The 24,886-nt window shown below is 40.5% G+C and overlaps 1 protein-coding gene across 2 annotated transcripts in view; it reads right to left on the reverse strand.

Moving 5' to 3' along the window:
• Nucleotides 1-291: 291 nt before the first annotated feature.
• The window catches only part of kntc1 (kinetochore associated 1), a 77,368-nt gene continuing 52,773 nt past the window's right edge, over nucleotides 292-24,886 (reverse strand). For both annotated transcript variants that reach the window (XM_051110500.1, XM_051110499.1), the window contains exons 51-60: nucleotides 22,687-22,822; nucleotides 21,834-21,929; nucleotides 21,506-21,562; nucleotides 17,600-17,654; nucleotides 17,430-17,493; nucleotides 15,377-15,506; nucleotides 4,700-4,789; nucleotides 4,464-4,618; nucleotides 708-807; nucleotides 292-518 (exon numbers count right to left, since the gene is read on the reverse strand). In XM_051110500.1, coding sequence (XP_050966457.1) covers nucleotides 468-518; nucleotides 708-807; nucleotides 4,464-4,618; nucleotides 4,700-4,789; nucleotides 15,377-15,506; nucleotides 17,430-17,493; nucleotides 17,600-17,654; nucleotides 21,506-21,562; nucleotides 21,834-21,929; nucleotides 22,687-22,822 — 934 coding nt within the window. In that variant the 3' untranslated portion in view covers nucleotides 292-467. The remainder of the gene's footprint in view (nucleotides 519-707; nucleotides 808-4,463; nucleotides 4,619-4,699; nucleotides 4,790-15,376; nucleotides 15,507-17,429; nucleotides 17,494-17,599; nucleotides 17,655-21,505; nucleotides 21,563-21,833; nucleotides 21,930-22,686; nucleotides 22,823-24,886) is intronic.

A 24,886-nucleotide genomic window follows, 5' to 3' on the forward strand; every position in this document is an offset into this window, starting at 1 on the left:
TCCTGGAGGGCCGGTGTCCTGCAGAGTTTTCCTCCACCTTTCCTCAACACGCCTGCCTGGAAGTTTCAAGTACAGTAAGAGCTTGATTATCTGCTTCAGGTGTGAAGGTTCAGGTTTGATTAGGGTTGGAGCTAAACTCGGATCTTGTGACCCCTGACTTAAAATATTTGTGTATTTCCATTTTCTTATTTGATTGCATCATGATCTAAAATAAAAACAATGACCGGTCTTCGGGTATAACATCTTGGTGTCTAAAGCAATTCCACAATGTTTACAAACAACATCATTTTTATTTGTTTTTTTGTGTCTACATCCACATTTTTTTAAATTCACACAACATGAGTACTGAAATACTGCAACAATATTCAATTTAAAAAAAAGAAATTTGCAAGCAGATAATATTTTATTAGTGCAATCATCCACTGAGTGAAAATGCTGTATTACTACCCACAGATAACAACAACATCTTACGCTGATGTTTGTGCACCCCTGGGTTCCAGGGCCTTTTCCAAAAAATCCTGAAAGACAATAAATAAATAAATAAATAGAGAGAGAGAAACATAAGCATATTATCTACAACCACAATAAACAACAAAACCAAATAAATAAATAAATAAAATAAAATAAAAAATAAAGGAAAAAGGATGCACCCTATATCAGCCAATAAGATTGATAGTAAAATTATTTTAATATTTAAGATGTCTTACCCTGACAGGATCAGAGAAAGTGTTGCTCAGAGGTGCTGTCTGTCCCTTCAGTTCTCTGTATTTCAGATATTCATGGGCAAAAGAAATGGCCTCCTCCTCACTATTCAGAGAAAAATCAGAGTGAAAGACACTTTTCGTTAGAAACACCAATTAACTTAGCCCTCAAAAAGTGAAAACGTTCATGTAAAATTTATTATATTTATTATATATGTATTTTCTATCACGGTACGGTGACTGGTTTATCCGCGTGTCAGCTGACATTGAGTGTCACTCAGCTGTTTGCACAAACCAAATGAAAACTCATCTTGAGAGTGAGTGTGTGTGTGTGTGTGTGTGTGCTTTCACTGCTGATGCTACTTATACAATAACATAATGGCAGCGGCTATTCACACAAAGTGCTCATAACAATGGATTCTATTTACACCAAATAAAAAAAAATAGCTGTATTTTCTTAATATGCTATTAACACTAAGTGCAAATAGCAAGATGTTCTGCTATTTATACTAATTATTGCAAATAGTGGTAGTTTCTTACACCTCAGTATTGTAGTACATTATTAAAACAATGTGCAATAACTTGAGTGTAAATGATAATTTTAATTCAAATTATTAAATGGTTGTCACCTTACTGTCACTTTATTGACAGTGAAGCCCTCCCTAACCCTACCCAATACTTTATTTTCAACTTTTTGATTATTTCCTTCATTTTATTGAAAATAAATGCCTTTCTGATATGAGATTTGAAAAGGGAGGGGGACCAAAAAACAAAAACAAAAACACAGATCTGAACCCGGGTCGATGGCGATAAAAATGTCTATGGCACACGCTTTACCATCTGCACCACCGGAGCTGCGGCTCTATTATTGTCTTTTGTAATGTTGTTTAGCCCAATCACACGCTGACGAGTGGAGTTTGTGTAAACTGGATATTTGCAATTAGTGTAAACATACACTCCGTAATTTAATATACTCCTACTGACTGACTGACTGTATATTATCCTTTACATAACTGTTATGTCAAATAAATAAATAAGCTTATAAAAAATGATGTACTGTAAATTTACTTAATATTTTCACCCCCTTATGGTTAGTCATTCCTGTTGTCAGCCATGCTACAATTAGAGCGGTTAGCCAAGCCCAGGTCCGGTTGTATGGGGCTACTAGACGGTGCTAAATGCCCTCAAATGAAAGCAAAAGCAACTGAAGATCTGACAAACTATCCAAAACTATCCAACGTGTTTTCACAGCGTTGAGCAATGTAGTCAATCACAGACACATACACGATTTCTTGAATACAATGACCAATCAAAAAAAACGCCGGGTGCATATAAAATATAATAGCACTGATCAAGTATAACATTACGAGTGTATGTGTATATAGGCGCCCTTGGTAGATATGAGCAAAGCTGGCTGTGAAAATAAATCTGAATGAATATACTTCAGAGATATGTTACTCAATTTCTAGGGACGGTGCCAATAATGGTAACAAACATGCATTGGAGAAAAAACATTTAAAAAACACGTTTCCCCCCACTTTTAATTGTTTTACTTCACACAGTTTTACGCACACACGCGCACACTTGCATCTACAGGTGGCACAAAGGGACATTTCGCAAACTGACTGAATTTACGACATTGATGTGTAGATGGAGATCAAATAATGAAATAAAAAAAATAAACATTATAACATCCTTAAAAAAAAATTACAGTGAGGGTTAATTTCAAAAAGTGGATTGGCTACACACATCAAACATTAAAAGAAATGTACACAAAGACTCTTACTGCATGTTATGTTATGGTTATTAAACAGTCATTATGAAATTAGTATAAGGAGCTTTTATTTTAATACAGGCTAATGAAAGTTTTTGAATGAAAAATCCTCCGTACAAAGCTGCACATTCATGTGAATCTACTGACGCAGCAATTATAGCCCACTCTGACTCACACCCAAAAAACCCCCCCTAACCCTCGAAAAAAATAAGCTGTGAGAAATCAAGATAAAACTGCGACATGAAAAACGCCTCAAATCCTACAGAGAGTAGGAAGAATGTTTAAATTGGCCTATAATAAAAATAAGGTTTTGTATAAAGAGTTTTGGCAAGATTGGGGGAATCAGTAAAATGTAAAAAATTAACTAGACAACACAACTGAAGAATTTTGTCATTTAATTAGAAAACAACCCCTGATTCACATTAGTTTCCAGTATCACTTAAAAACAGCAGCAGACAACCGAGTTGATCAGGTTTAATCAATTTAGCATTTTCAAATCATCATCTTCTTAAAACAAAATCTATAAAAATAAAACACTTCAAGCATATTAAACATTTAACCGATAAATGTGCGCTGTTATGTGTATATCTACAGCGTTTGTGTGGAGAGAGGAAGCTGAAGTGCGCTTCAATCATAGAGGCGGCAGCACGATCACTTGCATTTTGTTCTTCATAACAGTGGAAACAATCTGAAGTAGGTTAAGCCATCATTTCTGCTCATACAGAGAAGACTAATACTTCATTCAGAACTGTAAATGGTCCACCCTTATTTTTGTATGCGCTCAATATCAACAAGAGTTGTGCTTTTGTAAAACAAAGGTCTCGCTCCGCCTGAAGAGGGACCCGCCGAGCTCAAATAAGCTACAGAATACAAGTAAAACTGAATCCAACAAGGGCTCCAACAGGAAGACGTTAATTTATATTTCAGTCAAAACCTGTTTTTGGGAGACAACATTTTGTAGACTTTCTGAGATTTACAAATGCACAAACCAGAAGCAACAATATCTGAAGAATTGACAAGGGTTGACCATTTACAAAACATGACATAGTATCAGTTTTATTTCAATTTTCGTTTTTGTGTTTCAGAGGAAAAATCAGTGTTACGGATTTGACATCTCTCCGTTATCGACGTGATCGTTCTGAAAGCAGAATTTCTCCGACTATATGCAAACGTATAAAAATGTTTTAAAAAGTTGAACAGAGATATCTAAAGGGTATTTAATAGGGCTGCACCCACTTAAAATGTTTCTAGTTACTAGTAGTGGTTCATTTAAGTTATTATTCAGCTAATCTTCAATTAACATACTGTAGTCTACTAATCCATAATCAGCCTTAATATATTCAGCTCTCAAGCACACATTAAGTTTGCCACAAAGCACAGACAGGAGCAGCCAAATAATTATGAACAAAATGACACATTTTAATTATTTAATAATAAACAAATGTTTTCTTGTCGGTTGCAAGATTAAATTCACGGTGCTGACTCTCATCTCCACAGTACTGGACATTACAGTGACATTACGTATGCAAGGAATCCCAATTTTAAGTTACTTTATTATAAAAAATTAATTCAGGTGATCGCGTGAGCGCCTCCCTGAAAAATACAGACCCAAATGCACAAGTTACACAGGGTTTTATTCTATTGGTAAAAACAATTTTTTTTTTTTTTTCATCTTAAGGATGACTTTTATTGTCCTGTTCTTCTTAAAAATATTAACACTTCATTTAAATTTAACAAATACTATTTAGTAACTTTTCTTTATTCATTTATATAACGAATGCAGCATCCTCACATTAATACAGAGATAAACACTATTTCTATAATATTTTATTTATTTAGTATTTATGTTTAATATTTATTCATGTTTCATATTTACACTGAAAATGTAAAACATCTTAGAAAACTGATGAACTTAGAATCATCCTTCACATCTTATAGAATAATAATAATAACAGTGACCTCTGAACTTTCATCGAGGATCAACTCACCCGTTTTGCTCCACGAAGCAGTTCAGCAGCTCCTGCACCATTTCAGAGTGACCCTTCGAGATCAAGTGCCTCTTCAAATAAGTGAAGTGTTTGGTCTTCATCAACATCCGGGACTTGCCGTTTCGACAAAGGAAGGTGAACACCGTGTCTCTAATCTAGAACAAATAAAAAGGTAAGACATTTGAAATACATCAAACACAACATGTTGAGAAGAGATCCGTTTAACAGAACAAGACCTGTGAAGGAATGCCGGCCAGCTCTCCGGTGCTCATGCTCTCTTCCACCTGATCCAGAATGAGGGTCGGGTTACACGATAACAGGAAGCTCTAATGTGTAAACCAGACAACATGTTTTAGTACAAACTGAAAATCAAACCCAAAGTATGCAGATCACACATCAGTGAAATAGGAAAACATTCAACATTATTTAAACAACAACAACAACAACAAAAAAAAAAAAGCGCTAATAACTGGATACTGACAGACAAATCAAATCCCACTCAAAGAGACACATCACCACACTAAAATAACAGAATTAAATAATTTCACTCAGTCAGCTTGTAGGAATACTCACTCAGGGCTCGACAATAAGGAGTGTCCGAGGCCCCGGGGCCCGTGTGAAAGACGCTCAGGACAGTTGACGAATATGTCACAGGCCCGATGGGGCCACTGTGGCGTCATCATGAAAGTTTATCATTTGCACGTGTTTTTAACCTTGATCATTTAAAAGTGATCACAGAGAGACTCGTCTGACGGACAAATAGCCTACAAAAGTATTAGCTTTGTTGCTGTAACAATGATCAATACATCATTTATACAGTGGAGACAGATGCACCGATTGACCGGACATATTTCAACCCATCTCTTGTTCTGTGCTTGCACACGAACTGCATGCAATCTTCTGTCAAAATGTCAAGTGTGTAGCAATGTCATGAACTCTTTAGACATCCGTTATCAGAGGCCAAAGATGCTAAAGACGAACGCAAAGAGAAAAAAATACTGTAGCAGGCAGAGCAAGATCACGGTGCACAGTGCGCGTAATATTATCCTAAATATTGAAACTGCGGTTTATGTGAATGTATCTGTGAGGGGAACTGACTGTTCTGTGAATTCCTACTGACCGCCAGAGGCAGTATGAATACTTGGATTAATCGCAGCGCCAGCCTGATAGGTCGAGAAAATATACCAACAAAGTCACGTAGTGACGTATGCTGAGCTCTGGGGAGTTATAAGCCACAGCAACTCAGCACTTCGCCTCTTTCGCTTTCTCGCCTGTTCGAGATAGGTCGTTCTTGATTAAGTGTTATATATATACGCGCTGTCAAGTGCAGCTTACAAGAGCAGCAAGATATCGTCCTCACTAGCTGTGTCAGCGCGCTTTACGCCTTCGTCAAAGGATTTGGAACTTTTCAGCACTATTGGTGAGTTTTCATTATTTTTCGTCAGTAACACCCTGTGTCTCTCGGTGCGATCCGGTGGCTGGTGTTATCCGCGCCTGTACGTTAGTGGTCTCCCGTTAATGTAATTATTATATTATCCATTGTTTCGAGTGTTTTCTCCTCGAATTTGGGTTATACACTGTGCCCTTGGTTCAATCCATCGGCCATCTAGATATATATACATATATATTTTTCTCTTTGACAAGTTTTTGTTTGCACTGCCTGTCGGTTTTATCCGGAGGATTCATATTTTTTTCTTTTAAGTATTTTCTTTCTTTTTTCCGGACTTGTTGCGTGTTTACCATCTCTCCGCTTGACTTACACCTTACGGTGATATCCGAGGGTGTTCATAGCGAGGAACTATGGCTCACAGCTCGATTGCCACTGGTTTCCCCTTGACTTGTAAGCTGTGCCCTAATAATCTTTTGCCGGATGACGGTCATGAATTCTGCCCGTCGTGCTTGGGTATTCAGCATCTCAAGTAGGCTCTCACAGACCCGTGTCTGCATTGCAGTCTCTTACCCATGTCTGAACGACAGCTCCGTCTTGCTGAGTTGGATCGTAGTACAATGGTGAAACTCGGGCAGTTAGATGCAACCCCTCCGCGATCCAAGAAACGCAGGGTGTCTGCGGCAGCCGGCACTGCCCCGCCGTCTAAGAAGAAAGCCACATCGCGAAGTGAGTAATATTCGCGTATGGAGGAAAATTCACTTTCTAAGACGGTTTCTGTGCTTTCTTCAGAGATAGCAGAACTGAAACGCCTGCTTCAGTCACTTCAACCTGTCACATGTGCTAGTCCTGTGAAGACAACACAGGAGGATGTGAATGTTCAGAATCAAGGTGCTGGGGAGGAATCTCTTGACTCTCCTTGTTTTTCTGACCTGGATGTGCTCTCTACAAGTGCTTCTGATTCTTTCTTTAATGATCATTTGGACACTGCGGATGCTGCTGTGCAGCCTTCACCTCAGGATGCTTTCGCTGGTCATCCAGCAGCAGAGGGGTCCAGTGAGGGCTCAGTTCAGTCATCTGGACAAGTCCAGTCGTCTTCTGATGATACTTTGGCTGTGCTCCGAATGGCAATTGCTCGTTTAGGACTGGATGAGTCACCTGCCCAATCTGCTCAAACCAACATTTTTTTCAGACAGCCCACATCTGCGACTTCTTTTGCCATGCCACCATGTAAAGATTTCGTGGCTGAATTTTCAAATGCCCTTACAGGTGCTGGTCCGCCTAAGCGACGCTCAAAGATTGCTCGGACCAACAGTTTAAGACTCAGTCCCACCCGACATCTCCATCGACTGGTTGTAATTTCTCACAGTTGCATACGTGCGTTGAAGCGGTGGAGACAGGAGGTGTTTCTGAAGGCAGGAGTGCCTCTGGGTGTTGTTCCCTCTCGACGGGAGTTAGTCACAACCGACGCTTCCCTCACGGGCTGGGGGGCAACGTGGAATCGGAGGGGTATTTGTGGGCGATGGACACCTATTCAGGCCAAAGAACATATCAATCTGCTGGAACTACGTGCAGTGTTCATGGCTCTAAGGTTTTTCTTGCCAGTCCTGGCAGGCCGCCATGTTCTTGTTCGGTCCGACAATACCTCAACAGTGTTCCATCTGAACCACCAGGGTGGCACAAAGTCCCACAGGTCTCTACGGCTTACTCACGAGATCCTGACATGGTGTCAGCCGAGACTTGCTTCACTGAGGGCGGCTCATATTTCGGGAGTATGCAACCAGACAGCGGATGCTCTTTCCAGGAATCGATTACATCCGGGGGAATGGAGGCTTCATCCAGATGTAGTGCGGGAAATCTGGCTACGGTTTGGAAGGGCAGAGGTGGATCTCTTTGCTTCAGAGAAGACCACTCACTGTCGCTTATGGTTCGCGAAGACAGAAGCGTCCAGTCCCTTGGGCCAGGATGCACTGATGGCTGAGCTGCCTACTATATGCGTTTCCTCCAATCCCTCTGCTATGGGAGACGTTACACAGAATCTCCCTGTGCAAGCACAGAGTGCTACTTGTGGCACCACGGTGGCCAGCCAGACCATGGTTTCCTTTGTTGCTGAGACTTCTGACAGGCAATCCGTGGCAGCTTCCCCCCAGAAAGGACCTCCTCTCCCAGCTGGAGGCCAGCATCTGGCACCCGGACCCAGCTCGTCTGCAGCTCTGGGTTTGGCCATTGGGATAAATTCTCCTCTGGAACATTGTGATCCTGCAGTTATTCACACTATCTCTAATGCTAGGGCTTCTTCCACACGCCAGATTTATGCTTCACGTTGGAAGCTCTTCTCTGCATGGTGTGAGGAGCATGCGCTTAATCCTGCAACATGTGACATCCCGAGTGTCTTGAGATTTCTTCAACGTTTACTGGAAGAGGGCAAAGCAGCTGCCACGTTGAAAGTGTATGTTGCTGCGATTTCTGCGCATCATGTTCCAGTTGAGGGATCTTCTCTTGGGTCTCACAAACTTGTCTGCAGTTTTCTAAAGGGTGCACGCCGCCTAAAGCCTGTTCGGAATCCTCATTTTCCAGTATGGGATCTGCCTACTGTGCTTTCGTTCCTTTGCTCATCCCAATTTGAGCCCTTGCAGAGCAATGACATCAAATGGATATCCTTGAAAACTGTTTTTTTGTTGGCTGTTGCTTCTGCAAAACGGGTTGGTGAGTTGCATGCGCTATCTGTTAGTGAGTTATGCTTGCGTTGGTTGCCAGACAACTCCGGGGTGGTCCTACGACCCAATCCTTCTTTTCTACCAAAAGTCCTTCTTCCTCAGTTCATAAATCAGAACATTGAACTGGCCTCTTTTCAGACTTCTTCAGGTTCTGATTCGGGTACTCACCTTTTGTGTCCGGTTCGTGCCTTGAAGTGTTATGTAGACACTACTGCTCAGTTTAGACGTTCAGACCAGTTGTTTGTCTGCTATGGTGGTGTGAAAAAAGGTTCTCCAGTGTCGAAGCAGAGACTGTCGAACTGGATAGTGGAGACTATTATATTGGCTTACAAGGCAGCAGGGAAGCCATTGCCCTCTGGTTTAACTTGTCATTCCACTAGGGCCATCTCATCATCTTGGGCTGTTTTCAGAGGAGTTTCCTTGGCGGATATCTGCACTGCCGCTACCTGGGTTTCTCCGTGCACGTTTGCCAGGTTTTATAAGGTCAACGCTGCTGCTCATCATGCCGTTTGTTCTGCGGTTCTTCAGGAGCAGCCTTAATTTTTTCATCAGGTAGGTGGCATTCCTCATGACTTTGTTGGTATGTGTCATCCAAGTATTCATACTGCCTCTGGCGGTCAGTAAGAATGAAACAGAACGCTAGTTACGCATGTAACTGTGGTTCTGTGAATTCCGGATGACCGCCAGAGTTCTTCGTCACTCGGAATGCGCGAGAAAAGCGTGCCGAGGCGGAGTGCTGAGTTGCTGTGGCTTATAACTCCCCAGAGCTCAGCATACGTCACTACGTGACTTTGTTGGTATATTTTCTCGACCTATCAGGCTGGCGCTGCGATTAATCCAAGTATTCATACTGCCTCTGGCGGTCATCCGGAATTCACAGAACCACAGTTACATCCGTAACTAGCGTTTTAAAGGTGCAGTGTGTAGTTTTTAGTGGCATCTAGAGGTGAGGATTCGAATTTCAACCAACGGCTCAGTCCCCCGCTCACCCCGGCCTTTCGAAACGCATACAGAAGCTACGGAAGCTGACACAGGACAAAAATGTCGTCGTCTGTTACACCTGACAGTAGCCAATCAAGCAATGAGGTTTCTGTACAAAGGTAAGTTAAAATATAGCTGCAAGCAGCAATTGCGGGGCCAAGCACAAAAGAGGCAGAATGAGGAGTTAAGCACGACAAGTAGCAGCAGACCGACTACAACAGTGAGTAACTTAAGCCATTTTAGGATAATATCAGTTGAAATGGCTGAAAAATCATAAATACAACCAATTGTAATAAAATTTAATGGCTTATCACTTTTGACCAACAGGTGGTGCTGTTTTCAAATTGATGTGACGTGTTCTGTGTGAAATGACAATGACACACACAAAGTTTGCCGTCATTATGTCAAAGCTTTGCAGAGATACAGCCTCAGATGTAGTTTGGCATCTTTCCAGCAAATTTGTTGATGCGCTAAACGAAAACGGTTTCGTATATCGACACGAAATTAATAACTTTTTGCCAGCATAGTCTGAAGATCTGAGTCAAATTTGGTGAAGATCGGACTAACAGTCTGGGAGGAGTTCGAAAAAGTAGGTTTTGTACATTAATCAAAATGGCGGACAGGAAGTTTGGCCAATTTCGGCATAATGGGTATCAATGTTCTCGACTTGACCCAAGGAATCTATTGGCATCAGTTTCATTCCAATAGGCTAATGTAAACAGAAGTTATTAGCATTTTTGTAAATTTCATTATTAATGTTTAGTGAATGGCGTATTACTTCTGAACCATAGGTGGCACTGTTACCAAATTGATGTGGCTTGGTCAGAGTGTGGTGACAATAGCACATATAAAATTTGGTGTCAATATGTCAAAGCTTTGCAGAGATACAGACTCGGATGCAATTTGGCATCTTTCCAGTAAATTCGTTGATGCGCTAAACGAAAACGGTTTCGTGTATCGACACAAAATCCATAACTTTTTGCCAGCATGGTCTGAAGATGATCTGAGTCAAATTTGGTGAAAATTGGACTAACGGTCTAGGAGGAGTTCGAAAAAGTAGGTTTTCAACATGAATCAAAATGGCGGACAGGAAGTTCAGCCAAAATTGGCAAAATTGGTATCGGTGTTCTCAGCATGACCGAAGGAATCTATCAAAATCAGTTTCATTTCAATAGGCTAATGTACGCAAAAGTTATTAGCATTTTTTGAAATTTCGTTATAACTTTTGACCACAAGGTGGCGCTGGCCCCAAAATTTTTATGTACATTCAGGGCATGGTGCCGAACATTTTTGTAATTAATGTCGAAACGATACGCTAATCCGTTCTCAAGATACAGCATTTTAAAGCTAAATTCAAAATGGCCGACACCCAAAATGGCTGACATGGGAAAATTGGATATGGTTCGACTCGGTATGACACACCGAATCTAAAGAGACCAGTTTTGTGATTTTTGGACAAATCATTCAGACGTTATAAAGAAAAATAGCCATTTTTCGTATCTCCTGACCACTAGGGGCACTGCACCGAAACACTGCAGGTAGGCTCAGGTCATGCTTGTTATAACACACACCAAGTTTGGTGTCAATATGACAAACTATTACGGAGATATAGCCTCACATTGATTTTTGCTAGCTTTTCGTAGAATTCTTTCGCGTGTTATTCGTGAACGGCTGGACGAATCGACTTGAATTCCATAACTTTTTGCCAGCGTGGTCTGAAGATGATCTGGATCAATTTTTGTGACAATCGGTGCAACGGCCTAGGACGAGTTCGAAAAAGTAGGTTTTACGAACAATTGAGAATAGCGAAAAAACTAAACCTTACGATTTTTGAATTTTGGTGTCCATTCAACTCGGCATAAGCCAAGGAATCAGAGGAAAAAAGAATTTTTGTTGTGTGACTTACGGTTCAAACATTATTAGCATAAATCTTTTGAAAGTTTGGACAAGTGGTGGCGCTAGAGAGTTTGAGTTAGAGACTCCAAACTTGCTATGGTTAATGTTGGGACTGTCCTCTATCAGTGTGCAAAATTATACAACTTTCCCGCAAGCGGTTCTATGGGCTGCCATAGACTTGCGGCGGAAGAGGAAGAAGAAGAAGAAGAAGCGGAATAATAAATATAGCTGCAAGCAGCAATTGCGGGGCCAAGCACAAAAGAGGCAGAATGAGGAGTTAAGCACGGCAAGGAGCAGCAGACCGACTACAACAGTGAGTAACTTAAGCCATTTTAGGATAATATCAGTTGAAATGGCTGAAAAATCATAAATACAACCAATCGTAATAAAATTTAATGGCTTATCACTTTTGACCAACAGGTGGTGCTGTTTTCAAATTGATGTGACGTGTTCTGTGTGAAATGACAATGACACACACAAAGTTTGCCGTCATTATGTCAAAGCTTTGCAGAGATACAGCCTCAGATGTAGTTTGGCATCTTTCCAGCAAATTTGTTGATGCGCTAAACGAAAACGGTTTCGTATATCGACACGAAATTCATAACTTTTTGCCAGCATAGTCTGAAGATGATCTGAGTCAAATTTGGTGAAGATCGGACTAACAGTCTGGGAGGAGTTCGAAAAAGTAGGTTTTGTACATTAATCAAAATGGCGGACAGGAAGTTTGGCCAATTTCGGCATAATGGGTATCAATGTTCTCGACTTGACCCAAGGAATCTATTGGCATCAGTTTCATTCCAATAGGCTAATGTAAACAGAAGTTATTAGCATTTTTGTAAATTTCATTATTAATGTTTAGTGAATGGCGTATTACTTCTGACCCATAGGTGGCACTGTTACCAAATTGATGTGGCTTGGTCAGAGTGTGGTGACAATAGCACATATAAAATTTGGTGTCAATATGTCAAAGCTTTGCAGAGATACAGACTCGGATGCAATTTGGCATCTTTCCAGTAAATTCGTTGATGCGCTAAACGAAAACGGTTTCGTGTATCGACACAAAATCCATAACTTTTTGTCAGCATGGTCTGAAGATGATCTGAGTCAAATTTGGTGAAAATTGGACTAACGGTCTAGGAGGAGTTTGAAAAAGTAGGTTTTCAACATGAATCAAAATGGCGGACAGGAAGTTCAGCCAAAATGGGCAAAATTGGTATCGGTGTTCTCAGCATGACCGAAGGAATCTATCAAAATCAGTTTCATTTCAATAGGCTAATGTACGCAAAAGTTATTAGCATTTTTTGAAATTTCGTTATAACTTTTGACCACAAGGTGGCGCTGGCCCCAAAATTTTTATGTACATTCAGGGCATGGTGCCGAACATTTTTGTAATTAATGTCGAAACGATACGCTAATCCGTTCTCAAGATACAGCATTTTAAAGCTAAATTCAAAATGGCCGACACCCAAAATGGCTGACATGGGAAAATTGGATATGGTTCGACTCGGTATGACACACTGAATCTAAAGAGACCAGTTTTGTGATTTTTGGACAAATCATTCAGATGTTATAAAGAAAAATAGCCATTTTTCGTATCTCCTGACCACCAGGGGGCACTGCACCGAAACACTGCAGGTAGGCTCAGGTCATGCTTGTTATAACACACACCAAGTTTGGTGTCAATATGACAAATTGTTACGGAGATATAGCCTCACATTGATTTTTGCTAGCTTTTCGTAGAATTCTTTTGCGTGTTATTCGTGAACGGCTGGACGAATCGACTTGAATTCCATAACTTTTTGCCAGCGTGGTCTGAAGATGATCTGGATCAATTTTTGTGACAATCGGTGCAACGGCCTAGGACGAGTTCGAAAAAGTAGGTTTTACGAACAATTGAGAATAGCGAAAAAACTAAACCTTACGATTTTTGAATTTTGGTGTCCATTCAACTCGGCATAAGCCAAGGAATCAGAAGAAAAAAGAATTTTTGTTGTGTGGCTTATGGTTCAAACATTATTAGCATAAATCTTTTGAAAGTTTGGACAAGTGGTGGCGCTAGAGAGTTTGAGTTAGAGACTCCAAACTTGCTATGGTTAATGTTGGGACTGTCCTCTATCAGTGTGCAAAATTATACAACTTTCCCGCAAGCGGTTCTATGGGCTGCCATAGACTTGCGGCGGAAGAGGAAGAAGAAGAAGAAGAAGAAGAAGAAGAAGAAGAAGCGGAATAATAATAACGCCAACGGATACAATAGGTGCCACCGCACCTTCGGTGCTTGGCCCCTAATAATTATATTTACGTAATTATTCAGTAAACCAGTATGTTACTGTGAATATTATTGTTACTCACTGATCATTGTCTCAGGTTTATTCGCTGACTTTAGTTAGATTTTTTTGTATGGCAGTTAGTAGGGTTGGACGACGTCTACCAAATTGGCATCGGACGAAGTCTACAGTGAAACATCATGATGAAAAGTGAAAGTGAAATGCGATCGTGCATACGAAATCAGTTTCAATGCCACGCACATTACTAGCGGCCCCCTGATGCCCGCAGTTTATATACAGTATAATTACTTAACGATACGACTGCGAGAGAAAGTAATGAAATATATATATATATATATTTTTCCATCTGATGTTTATTGCCTTTAAAACACAACTTTCTTTCCGAACACGGTATTAGGATGCGGTGGCTTGCGGGAGGGGAAAGGGAGGAGGGGCTGCGATGGGATCACGATGCCGGCTCAACATCGTTTCGACATTTCAACGTGGTCTTAAAACATGATGAAAAGTGAAAGTGAAATGCGATCGTGCATACGAAATCAGTTTCAATGCCACGCACATTACTAGCGGCCCCCTGATGCCCGCAGTTTATATACAGTATAATTACTTAACGATACGACTGCGAGAGAAAGTAATGAAATATATATATATATATTTTTCCATCTGATGTTTATTGCCTTTAAAACACAACTTTCTTTCCGAACACGGTATTAGGATGCGGTGGCTTGCGGGAGTGCGAGGGATCACAACATCGTTTCGACATTTCAACGTGGTGACGACACGAGCGGCCTCTTAAAACACCAACGCTACTGTAAACGCGCTCTGTAGAAGTTTGTCCGTGTAGGGCTACTATAGAAACGTGGCGGCACTAAATGGCGACTTCCATGTAAGGGGAGCCGCGGTGTATGTAGATATAAACTGCTCGTTCTAAGGTTATAAAATCATAACGGCTTATTATGTAAGGTCTTTACACACCTCTGAAAACATAGTTTTGTATTTTATATTGCATTTCTGCCAATAAATTCTCGTAAATATTACACACTGCAACTTTAAGAAAAATTTACATGGCGTTTTCTTTTCATTTGCCCGTGTATGATGTATTTAAAGTAGCGTTCATAAGCACAGCGCTGCTTTGTTTACAACGGTAACCATAGAAACGTAATATCGCTCTCATTCCGTAAGTGCTGCCTGCTGACAAACACTGAGTCTTTCTGCTGTTTTTCCCTAAAACATCTTTTCATTTTTAATAAAATATTAATGATAATAAATTCTTTTTTGAACAAACAAATAATGTTTGGACTTTAGTTAGACTACTAGGTTTAGGTGTGGTATTGACATTGGAATCGAGAACAGTACAGTTTTATTTGGTATGTCAAATGTTGTTGTCATATAAGCTTATTTATTAAAATAAAAAATAACATGAGTCAAAAACAATAACTTTTTTTTTGTGGTAGGGCCAGTAGAAAAAATCCTTAGTGTTGAGCCCTGTCACTTCAGAAATGTGCAATAAAAACGAATAACTGGATTGATGAAAGATGAAAAATCCATAAATAATAAGAGCACAGAGTTTGTAAGTTTGTTCACAGAAAGAAATGTTTAGATCTTAAGCAGACGACAGCGGCGTCTTCATCTTCTTGAATGTGAACCTACTTGTATCTGTGGTTCCTTCTTTTTGGCACAAGGTACGAGCAAGAGCGAGCCCAGAGAGAAGGCCTGCAGACCGAACTGAGAGAACCGCTTGGCGATGGCGACCAGATCCAGAGTGAATAAAAATGGACATCTAAAAAATAAACAAATAAATAATATCTACTTTACAATAAGGTTCATTAGTTAGCTACACTAGTCATCATGAACTAAGAACTACAGAACTTATTCATCTTAGGTAATATTAATTTCAGTATTTACTAATGCATTATTAAAATAAAGTTGTGTTTGTTAACATCAGTTAATGCACTGTGAACTAACGTCAACTAACAATAAATGACTGTATTTTTATTAAAATGCCCCTATTATAGAGTATGAAAGGTTCATATTTTGATTTTGGGAGTCCCCAACAACAGATTGACATGCATGCCAGGTCAAAAAACACTTTCATCATCTTACAATCTGCATTTATTTGTACCTTTTTTGCTCAATGACTCACAAACGATTCACTCAAGGAATCGTTTGTCCAAACCCCAGAGATTGGTCCGGTGCCCCAGTCTGTTGTGATTGGTCTACTGCTGCAGCGCATTTCAGAAACAGAACGCCCATCACCGTTACTCTAACCCACAGCTCGATAGAAAACACCCAAACAGTCGCGGTACACGTGCTGGCCCAATGCAGAAACACACTGATAAAACACTGCGGTTTGTACATCAATGTATTGCTCTATTCTTTACCAGAACTACAAGTAATAACGACAAACATTCACTATTCATCAACACGTTTCTAGACAATCTAAACATATATTGCTGTTAGCCAGAGACCTAAAGCTGTGCGGAGCGAACACAACTAAATATGGATGCATTTATTTGCACACTAGAGTACACAAGAACAATCATTTTTAAAGGATTACTCCACTATCAGAATAAAAATGCCCTGGTAATGTACTCAGCCCCATGTCACCCAAGATGTTCATGTCTCTCTTTCTTCAATCGCAAAGAATTTAAGGTTTTTAAGGAAATCATTCCAGGGTTTTTCTCCATATAGTGGACGTCAGTGGTGCTCAACGGATTGAAGGTTACGGATTGTACTCCTGTTCATGACAGCTACGGAATGTTGAACAACTCCCATCTCATTTTCTTTTCCAACTTCAAAATCGTCCTACATCGCAGTTTTACCTTTTTTTTTGTTTGTAAAGGGCGTTTGATCATCTTTGCCTCACTTTGGAAACACTGGGTCTGTACTTCTGCAGAGATGTAGGATGAGTTTGAGGTTGGAGGAGAAAATGTGATGGGAGTTTTTTTGCCCTCAGAATCAATCCCCCAGAGCACAGCATCATCTCCACTACAAACGGACGGCCAATATGCTAACGTTTTAAGTTAACGTCAACTTGAAACACCTAAAGATTCGTTTTCATTACTCGGAATTGACTCTTTCTTTTCAACGACGATAACTTTATACACGTTCGGATTTACAACTTTGCAACTTTGACAAAGGTCATTTCCAAAACTCCATAATAGGGCTACTTTAACTAACATTAACAAACATTAAGAAATAGTGTAATAAATGTATTGTTCATTGATGTTAGTTATTAATGTTAGTAAATGACACCTTTTTACCAAATTATACACATAGTAAACGATTGAGTACATATTCAAACCTTCAAAAACACAAAGGTTAAAAACCAGCATTTTACAAATGTTACAAACTCTGTATGAAAAAAAAAAAAATTAAAGAAATAATTTTTTTCTTGACATTTTCATGTATGATTTATGAAATGAAACTGGGATGCAAGTTCATCATAAATTGGGGTCCTGGACCTCCTATGACCCACTAAAAGGGTCTCCATAAGACCAAAATAACCTGGGTTTTTCCCTAATGTTGCATTAAAACTAGAATATTAGAAACATGAAACTATTAATCATGTGTTGACAACTCTACATTTAGTTATTTATCCCAGCTTTAAACACGATCCCTCTAAAGTGAACCACATGCTGTTTTCTGAAGGAGTTTACAGAGCGTGACTCTTATCAAACAGTCCTTTGGATTGAAAACTTACTTCAGAAGCAGCACAAATGTCTTGTACATGACATTGTGCTGTTGAGGGCTGAGAGGAACAGAAGCTGTGGAACGATCAAACAGACAAATAGTTAATAGCATTTAAGTAATAAAAAAAAAAAAATGACATGCAACATCACAGAACACGTGTCTAAGCATGTCTCTCCTCACCTGTCAAGAAAGGGGCTTGAATCACACTCCGCCATATCCTGGAAAGACTTGGCCCCTGCAGGGAATGAGGGAGGGTGGAAGGATGGATAGATAGATAGATAAATAAATAAATAAATAAATAAATAAACTGACCTCATTTATAATGGCCAAAGACACTACACAAGAAGGAGCTTTCATTTCAAAAATAAACAGCCGCTTTTCAAAAACTACAATCCTTCTGAAGGTAAACATTATTTTTAGCCCAGTGATCTGTCGGTCTGTCCATATGACCTCATTAATGCACCGGTGGACACACAAACAGGTGATGATCTTTGTCTGTGCACTCGGTCTTGCAATGATGTATTTATGGACTAACGAGGAAGTTTTGATCTCGAGAAACAACACCAAAACCACTGACACTGATGGCAGTGGCACCTGTCCAGTGTTGGGATACATTAGGCAGCGAGACAACAGGCGTGAACTAGACTTTCTTGTGTTGGAAGCAGGAAAAATCAGCGAGCGAAAAGATCTGAGTAACCTTGACAAGGGCCAAATAGTGATGGATAAACTGAACGGGTCATAGCATCATCAAAATGTCTGGTGGGGTGTTCCCAGCGTACGGTGACTAGCACCTGCCAAAAGTTTTGTAAAGAAGAGCAACCGCTGAACCGCTGTCACGGACCATGGGTGCCCAAGGCTCATTGCATGTGAGGAGCACATAGACCAGCTGTTGTAGCTTAAATAGCTGAAAAACCTTGTGCTGAACATGACGGACATGCAGCACGTCACAGTTTGTTGTGCATCGGCCACACAGTCGTAGACTGGTCAGAGTACTCATGATCACCCGTCCACCATCGAAAGAGCCCACAATGAGCATGTGGGAGTCAGAACTACATCACTGGAAGAAGGATGCTTGGTGTGATGAATCACATTTTCTTTTAGCTCAGGTGGATGGACAGACATATGTGCGTTGATTTCCTAGGGAAGAGACGGCAGCCGGATGCGCTATGGAAAAAGGCAGGCCAGCGTTTTGCTGTGGACAGTGTTCTGCTGGGAAACCTCGAGTCTTGCCGTTCACATGGAAGTTACTTTTACAATCTACCGAAAGACTGTCGCAGACCACGTCCACACCTTCATGACAGTGGTGTTCCCTGAAAACCTCATTCAGCAGAAACTGTTCAGGAACGGTTCGAGGAACACGACAAAGAGATCGACTCGGTTACTCATGTAACCACGGTTCCCCGCAGGAGTTAAAGCCAAAAAAAAAAAAAAAAAAAAATTTTGACTGAATTTTTTTTTCCAGGCAAACCCCATTCCACAGCCACACCCGTCACACACCCAGTTTAAGAGCAGTTTGTTTCTACTTGTAATCAGGAACGCTTGTCCTCCAAATTTAATTACAATTTCTAATTAAAACAATATAATAAATAGTAAAAGACAACAAATAAGTCACCAATCATATGAAATAAAAAAAAATTCATTTGTATTACACTTGGTGGCACAGAAAAACACAAATGTGGCTTGTTGGTAAATTCAGACATTTAATGGGGCTCAGAGGTGGCATGAGTACAATTAAACTTATAAATCCATGTTGAGATTAATGTTTTAAATATACAATTTTGAATATAGAAACACTAAATGACTTCAATAACTCGTAGATTCGTTCGAACGGCTGATTCATTCAGGAATGAAGCAAGTGACTCTGTGTCCCAGTGTGTACTATCCACCCTATCTGCCCTAATTTAGGATGAATAGTATGCACACTGGGATGCAGGCACGGTCTTTATGAATTGCTAATGATTTACTGACTTACTAGATTGTTTATAAAACACTGTCCCTCATGAATGAAACACCGCTGAAGCGTGTGTAACACAGTTCCAATCCTATTAGCCTACGTGGCCCGTGACGTCATAGGCAGGTACCCGAAACTATAAAAGGACACCTCCTGAATACATCACTACAGTCGCACTAAACCACTCAGTTGGGTGAGGAGATGTAAACAGGCCGAAGGCACGGCAAGGGACGCAGCGTCTCATTCGCTCTCAGGGAACAATGGTTACATGAGTAACCAGAGACGTTTCACTTCTATGGAATTCAATGCTGCGTCCCTCCAGTGGACACTTTGGGGAATGAAATCCAATCACACCTGTCCACCTGGTGAGAGGTGGGTGGAAGACATACACCAAACCTTTCCAGATAGCTAGAATACACAAGACCACTGAGAGACTGGAAGCCCAGAGGAGCTCAAAGATCACTACCAACAATCCCAACTATGACTATCAGCTCTCCACAGACAGCCATATCCAAAGGGTCTAATGAAGAAGGAGCTTCCTATAGAGCCAGCGATGGCTATCTACTTAAAACCCCGCAGGGGAGACAGATAACTATACAATTAGGAAGCGGCTACCCGACGGGACCAAAACCAGGTAAAGCTTCCTGTGAAACTGCCCAGACCACAAGTGGGCCGTCTACTTACAACCCAGAGAGGAGAGACAGCACTGTCTAGGTAAGGACAGCACTACTTAAAGACCCCGCAAGGGGGAGCAGTCCTCAAACAGCAGATTCCTAACAAAGACTTCAGCGCTTATCTGAGAGAGAGAGCTCGTGCCCCCGTCACACACTGCTATATTCCACAGCAAAGCAAGCCGGAGCCGGGGCCTCATTTATGAAAGGAGCGTACGACAGAAAATTGGGCGTACGGTCGTTTCTACACAAAACTTGGAATATTTCAATATGAACGCAAGCGGAGGCTACGATCAGATCTCACGTCAGGTCTGAGCTCATGTCGCAAGTTTTTGAGTTAGCCTGAACGTGTGTGCAGCATAGAGAATTTCAGAGAATTTTATAATGACAGGATTTTGTTCGTTTAGATTATTTTCCTGCTCGACAAACAAAGCTTTTTTTATTCTTTTAGGGTGTTCGATTTATATGCGCAAACAGCAGCATAAACAACAGACCATGAGGATTCACATCGTCACATCACCAACCTGATGCACTTCAGTGAATGGAGAAATTACAAAGAAATAAAATAAATAGGGCTAGACTACACCAAATCAAAGTTTCTCATCATTTACTCACCGTCATGTTGTCCCAAATGTATATGGCTATTTCTTCAGATGAACGCAAACCAAGATTCTCAGAAAAATAATTCATTTCGATGACTATACAAGTGAACGAGCGGCCAAATGTTGACGCTCCAAAAAGTGCACACAACAATCCAGACAACTCCGGTGGATGAATCGATGTGTCTTGAAGTGAAACGATTGGTGTGTGTAGACATGTTCTGAAGTGGAAGCGCCTCTTCTACAGTCTCTATGGCTGTGTGCTTTTTAAGGACGTCAACATTCAGGCATTTATATATAACAAGGTGAACTCTATTAGCCTAGCTATGATTATTGATCCTGGGCTTTATAAACAAAACTGACAATGTTAAGCAAAAGGAGTTACGTTCCTATATTGTGCCATTCTGGCCAAATCATAAAAATGTATGTCTGAAAACATTTCTTATTAAGTGTTGGATTTTGCACGCCTTGTTCGCAACAGTAACATCCTCTGCCAGTCACTACTGCTGAAACACTGACTGTTACTCTTGTGACTCATTACTGACGCACTATAGTCCTGTTTAACACTGTAAAGCTGCTTTGACACAATCCGTACTGTATGAAGCGTGATATAAATAAAGGTGGCTTGGCTTGAGGTTGCTTCCAGCGATGTAGCATACGCTTCATACTTGGTGTGATCTGTGTTACAAAATGTTCAACCTCTGTGCAAAACACACAAATGTCAACATACAGCCCTGAATTGTATTTAAAACTTCTATACTGTCATTGTGCTAAGCATATTGTGGCCCACATGCAGTAATATTTTAGTTGGGTCTTTCCCAAAAATGACACCCCTGATCTAAATAAAAACATGAAAAAGGATCACCTCTAAAAGGCTGGGCACTGCTATGAGGGCTTCGAGAACCTTCTGCAAGTAGCTCGTCTACAGAAGAAAAAGAAGAAAGACTTTGTGAAATTTAAAATGGCAATAAACACGAGGTGGGAGTGATGTACTGTCCACCTGAACAAACAGGACAGCTTCAAGTATACTTGTTCAAATGCATTAAAACGTATGACTACTAATCTATATAAACACAGAACTATCCTGTTTCCAGATTTCCATCATTCACGCTTCACTATGCACAAGTACACAAAAAGACACAAACTAACGACTACACCAGCTCTACACAGACAGTAGCGTAGAGGCGACTCACCATATTGAACGACATGAGTTTTTGCAAGACGCTGTTCCACAGCTGCAAATCATAAACCTCATACTCCAAACAAAGCTCTGCCACAAGCCGGACAGCCTGGAAAGAAAAATCAACATATTGCCTTACTGAAAAATAATGTGCAAAAATGACTTGAGAAATGCACATTCTGGTTTACAAATATTAAGAATGAATCAAGAAACAAACCAAAGCGACTGAGAAAAACTGTCATTTCTAATCCAACTGGTTTAAAGGCATTTGTAAGCATTCAAATGCAAATTAATAAATAAGATATAATGCACATATTTTATATGTTTTTATATAGATAAACATGTATATTTATATTTTAAGAGATCGACTGGATGTGATTGGATAGTAGTCAAGACAGGTATTTTCACATAATTTGTGTGCATTTGTCCATTTAAGGGCAAGATAATGCAAAAGAGGACTCTGTTTGTGTGATGTCAGATGTGTTGAGCGCACACACGGAAAACAGCACGGCGACACCAAATAAAGCTCTTTTACGCGTTCTTTTTGCACTGGAATAGTGTAAAATCACTCAAATGTTTAAAATGGAAAGACACATGCAAATGATAAACTTTCAAGATGATGCAGCACTGTCCAGAGCGTCTTTTACGCTAACCCTGGACCACAGTCAATCCCGAAGCAAGCGTTCTCAGACGCTGAAACACCGAATCGTTCATGAGCTACACGCGCGTAAATGCCGCACTTCACTCAGAAAACAGTAAAATGTAGTTATTTAAATCGAGGCCTGCACAAACTTACATTCGCACTAAGCCGTATCGCAATATGGATTTCATTTTATTATACTGTGTAGTCTTAGCTGCACATCTACCTGAGGTTCATTGTTGTGGTTCTTCCATAAGCCTTTGATCATGCCTTCCTTAGGGCTGCTGATGAACATTTCCAAGGTATAGGGGATGTTCAGGGCCTCCATCTGGGCGAGGTACATGTAGCACTTCAAATAATATCTGTAAGAACATTAGCACATCAAGCAATCAATCAACATTATCTGAATAAATATGTTTTAAGCCTAGTTTTAAAAACACGCAGATCAGTAATGGTGCTAATATCGGGAGGAAGCTTGTTCCAAAGTCTGGGCCCGACCACAGAAAAAGCCCAATGTTTATATCTTGACCTTGGGACCTGGTTGATCTCAGAGCCCTGTCTGACTGACGAAATGTCAGCATCTGACTCCATTATGGTGGGGATAGGCCATCAAGAGGTTTAAAAACAAACAATAACATTTTGAAATCAACTCTAAATGAAACTTGAAGCCAGTGGAGGGAATAGAGAATTGGGGTGATATGCTCACGTCTACATGCGATAGTTCAAAAAAGGGCTGCAGCATTCTGCACCAGCTTAAGACGACTGACGGACGACTGTGAGACACAACACAAAGTGCATTACAATAGTCTAATCTTGAACTAATGAAAGCATGAATAGCTTTTTCAGAGTCAGAGCAATGATTTAAAAACAGTTTGACCTTTGCCAAAAGATCCAGCTGAAAAAAAAAAAAAACAAAAAAACAACAACAACTAGCTTTAACCACACAGTCAATTTGTTGATCAAATCTCAGGCTACTATCATAAGTCATCCTGAGATTTTTGACTGTTGGTCTAAACTGTGAAGTCAGCTCACCAATGTCAGAAATTACAGACTGTGCAAATAAAATGGATTCAGTCTTTTCTTCATTCAAATGAACATAACTGTGCTCTAACCACAGTTTAATGTCATGAATGCAATTAATTAATGCAACCCAACCACGTCAGCATTTTTTGGTTTCATAGACAAATACATGTGCGGATCATCTGCAGAGCTGTGAAAAGCCTTATTGTGCCTGGCTAAAATTGACCCGAGAGGCAGCGTATAAAAGTGAAATTAAAACGGGCCCGAGAATAGAGCCTTGTGGCACCCCGCAAGAGAGGGAAGCAGTAGAGGAGGACGAGTCCCCGATCACCGCAGAGAAGGTTCAGTCGGTCAGATATGACGAGAACCACTGAAGTGCGGTGCCCCGAACGCCAACAAAGTGATTCGAAGCATCAAAGGCCGCCGTGAGATCAAGTAACACTAAAATAACGGAACTTAGCATCAACAGACTGAGCAACAGAGTTGTGCACCTTTAATAGTGCAGACTCTGTGCTATGTTGTAGCGTTGCCACATAAAAGGGTTTTATTGTAACTGTATTTCATTAGATGTGTGAAATGGCCATGCAGTTGTGTTAAAACTTTCTTCTGGTTCGTTTGTATCCCATAAGCACTGATGCATCGTATTGGACTTTTGTCTTACGTCTTTTATTTTGATACTGTGTATACGCAAGCAAGTTCATTTTATTACGTACACACTTATATAAATCATATCGTCACACCAGTGGGGGGGGTATCGGGTATTAGGACAGCGTTCACGATCCCCGTCGAGGAAGCAGAACGGGCGTGGAGGCGGCGTTTGCCTAGGCCGTGTTTTGTTGGATTATTCGCGATCGCTTTACGGATTTTAAGAGACTGTTTTTGCCGTTGTTTCATCTCCTGGGATTTACCGTCCAGTTGGAACTTGTGGAGACCGTCGCCAGAGGACTTTTTATACGGAACAGCTCATTTGGATTGTGCTCACGGACTTCAATTTGCCGGTGAGGCCGATTCTCTCACACCTGCATACACGATTACGGACTTTGGAACTTTACACATACACGCGCTATTTGTATATTTGTATATTTTGTGTTTTTGTAGTGCATTTGTAAATAACATATGAGAGGTTGGGCAGCAAATATTGGTTGTTGGGTTTTTTTTCGTGTTTTCATGTTTATTTGTGTGACCTGCCTGATTTAGGCGAATGTTACAATGTCACTACCTGAATCCTGACTGGAATTTTATTTTCAAGAATAGAGTGATTTTCTAAAAAGGACTGTAATTGTATAAAAGCAACTTCTTCTAAAACGTTTAAAAGAGCGACAAACTAGTTTAAAATGAGATAAAACTGAGGGATCCAGATGTGTTTTTGTAACAAAAGGCCTAACCACAGCACATTTAAAGGCAGC

Source organism: Labeo rohita, chromosome 5 (genome assembly GCF_022985175.1).
Source record: "Labeo rohita strain BAU-BD-2019 chromosome 5, IGBB_LRoh.1.0, whole genome shotgun sequence".
Lineage (NCBI taxonomy): Eukaryota > Metazoa > Chordata > Actinopteri > Cypriniformes > Cyprinidae > Labeo > Labeo rohita.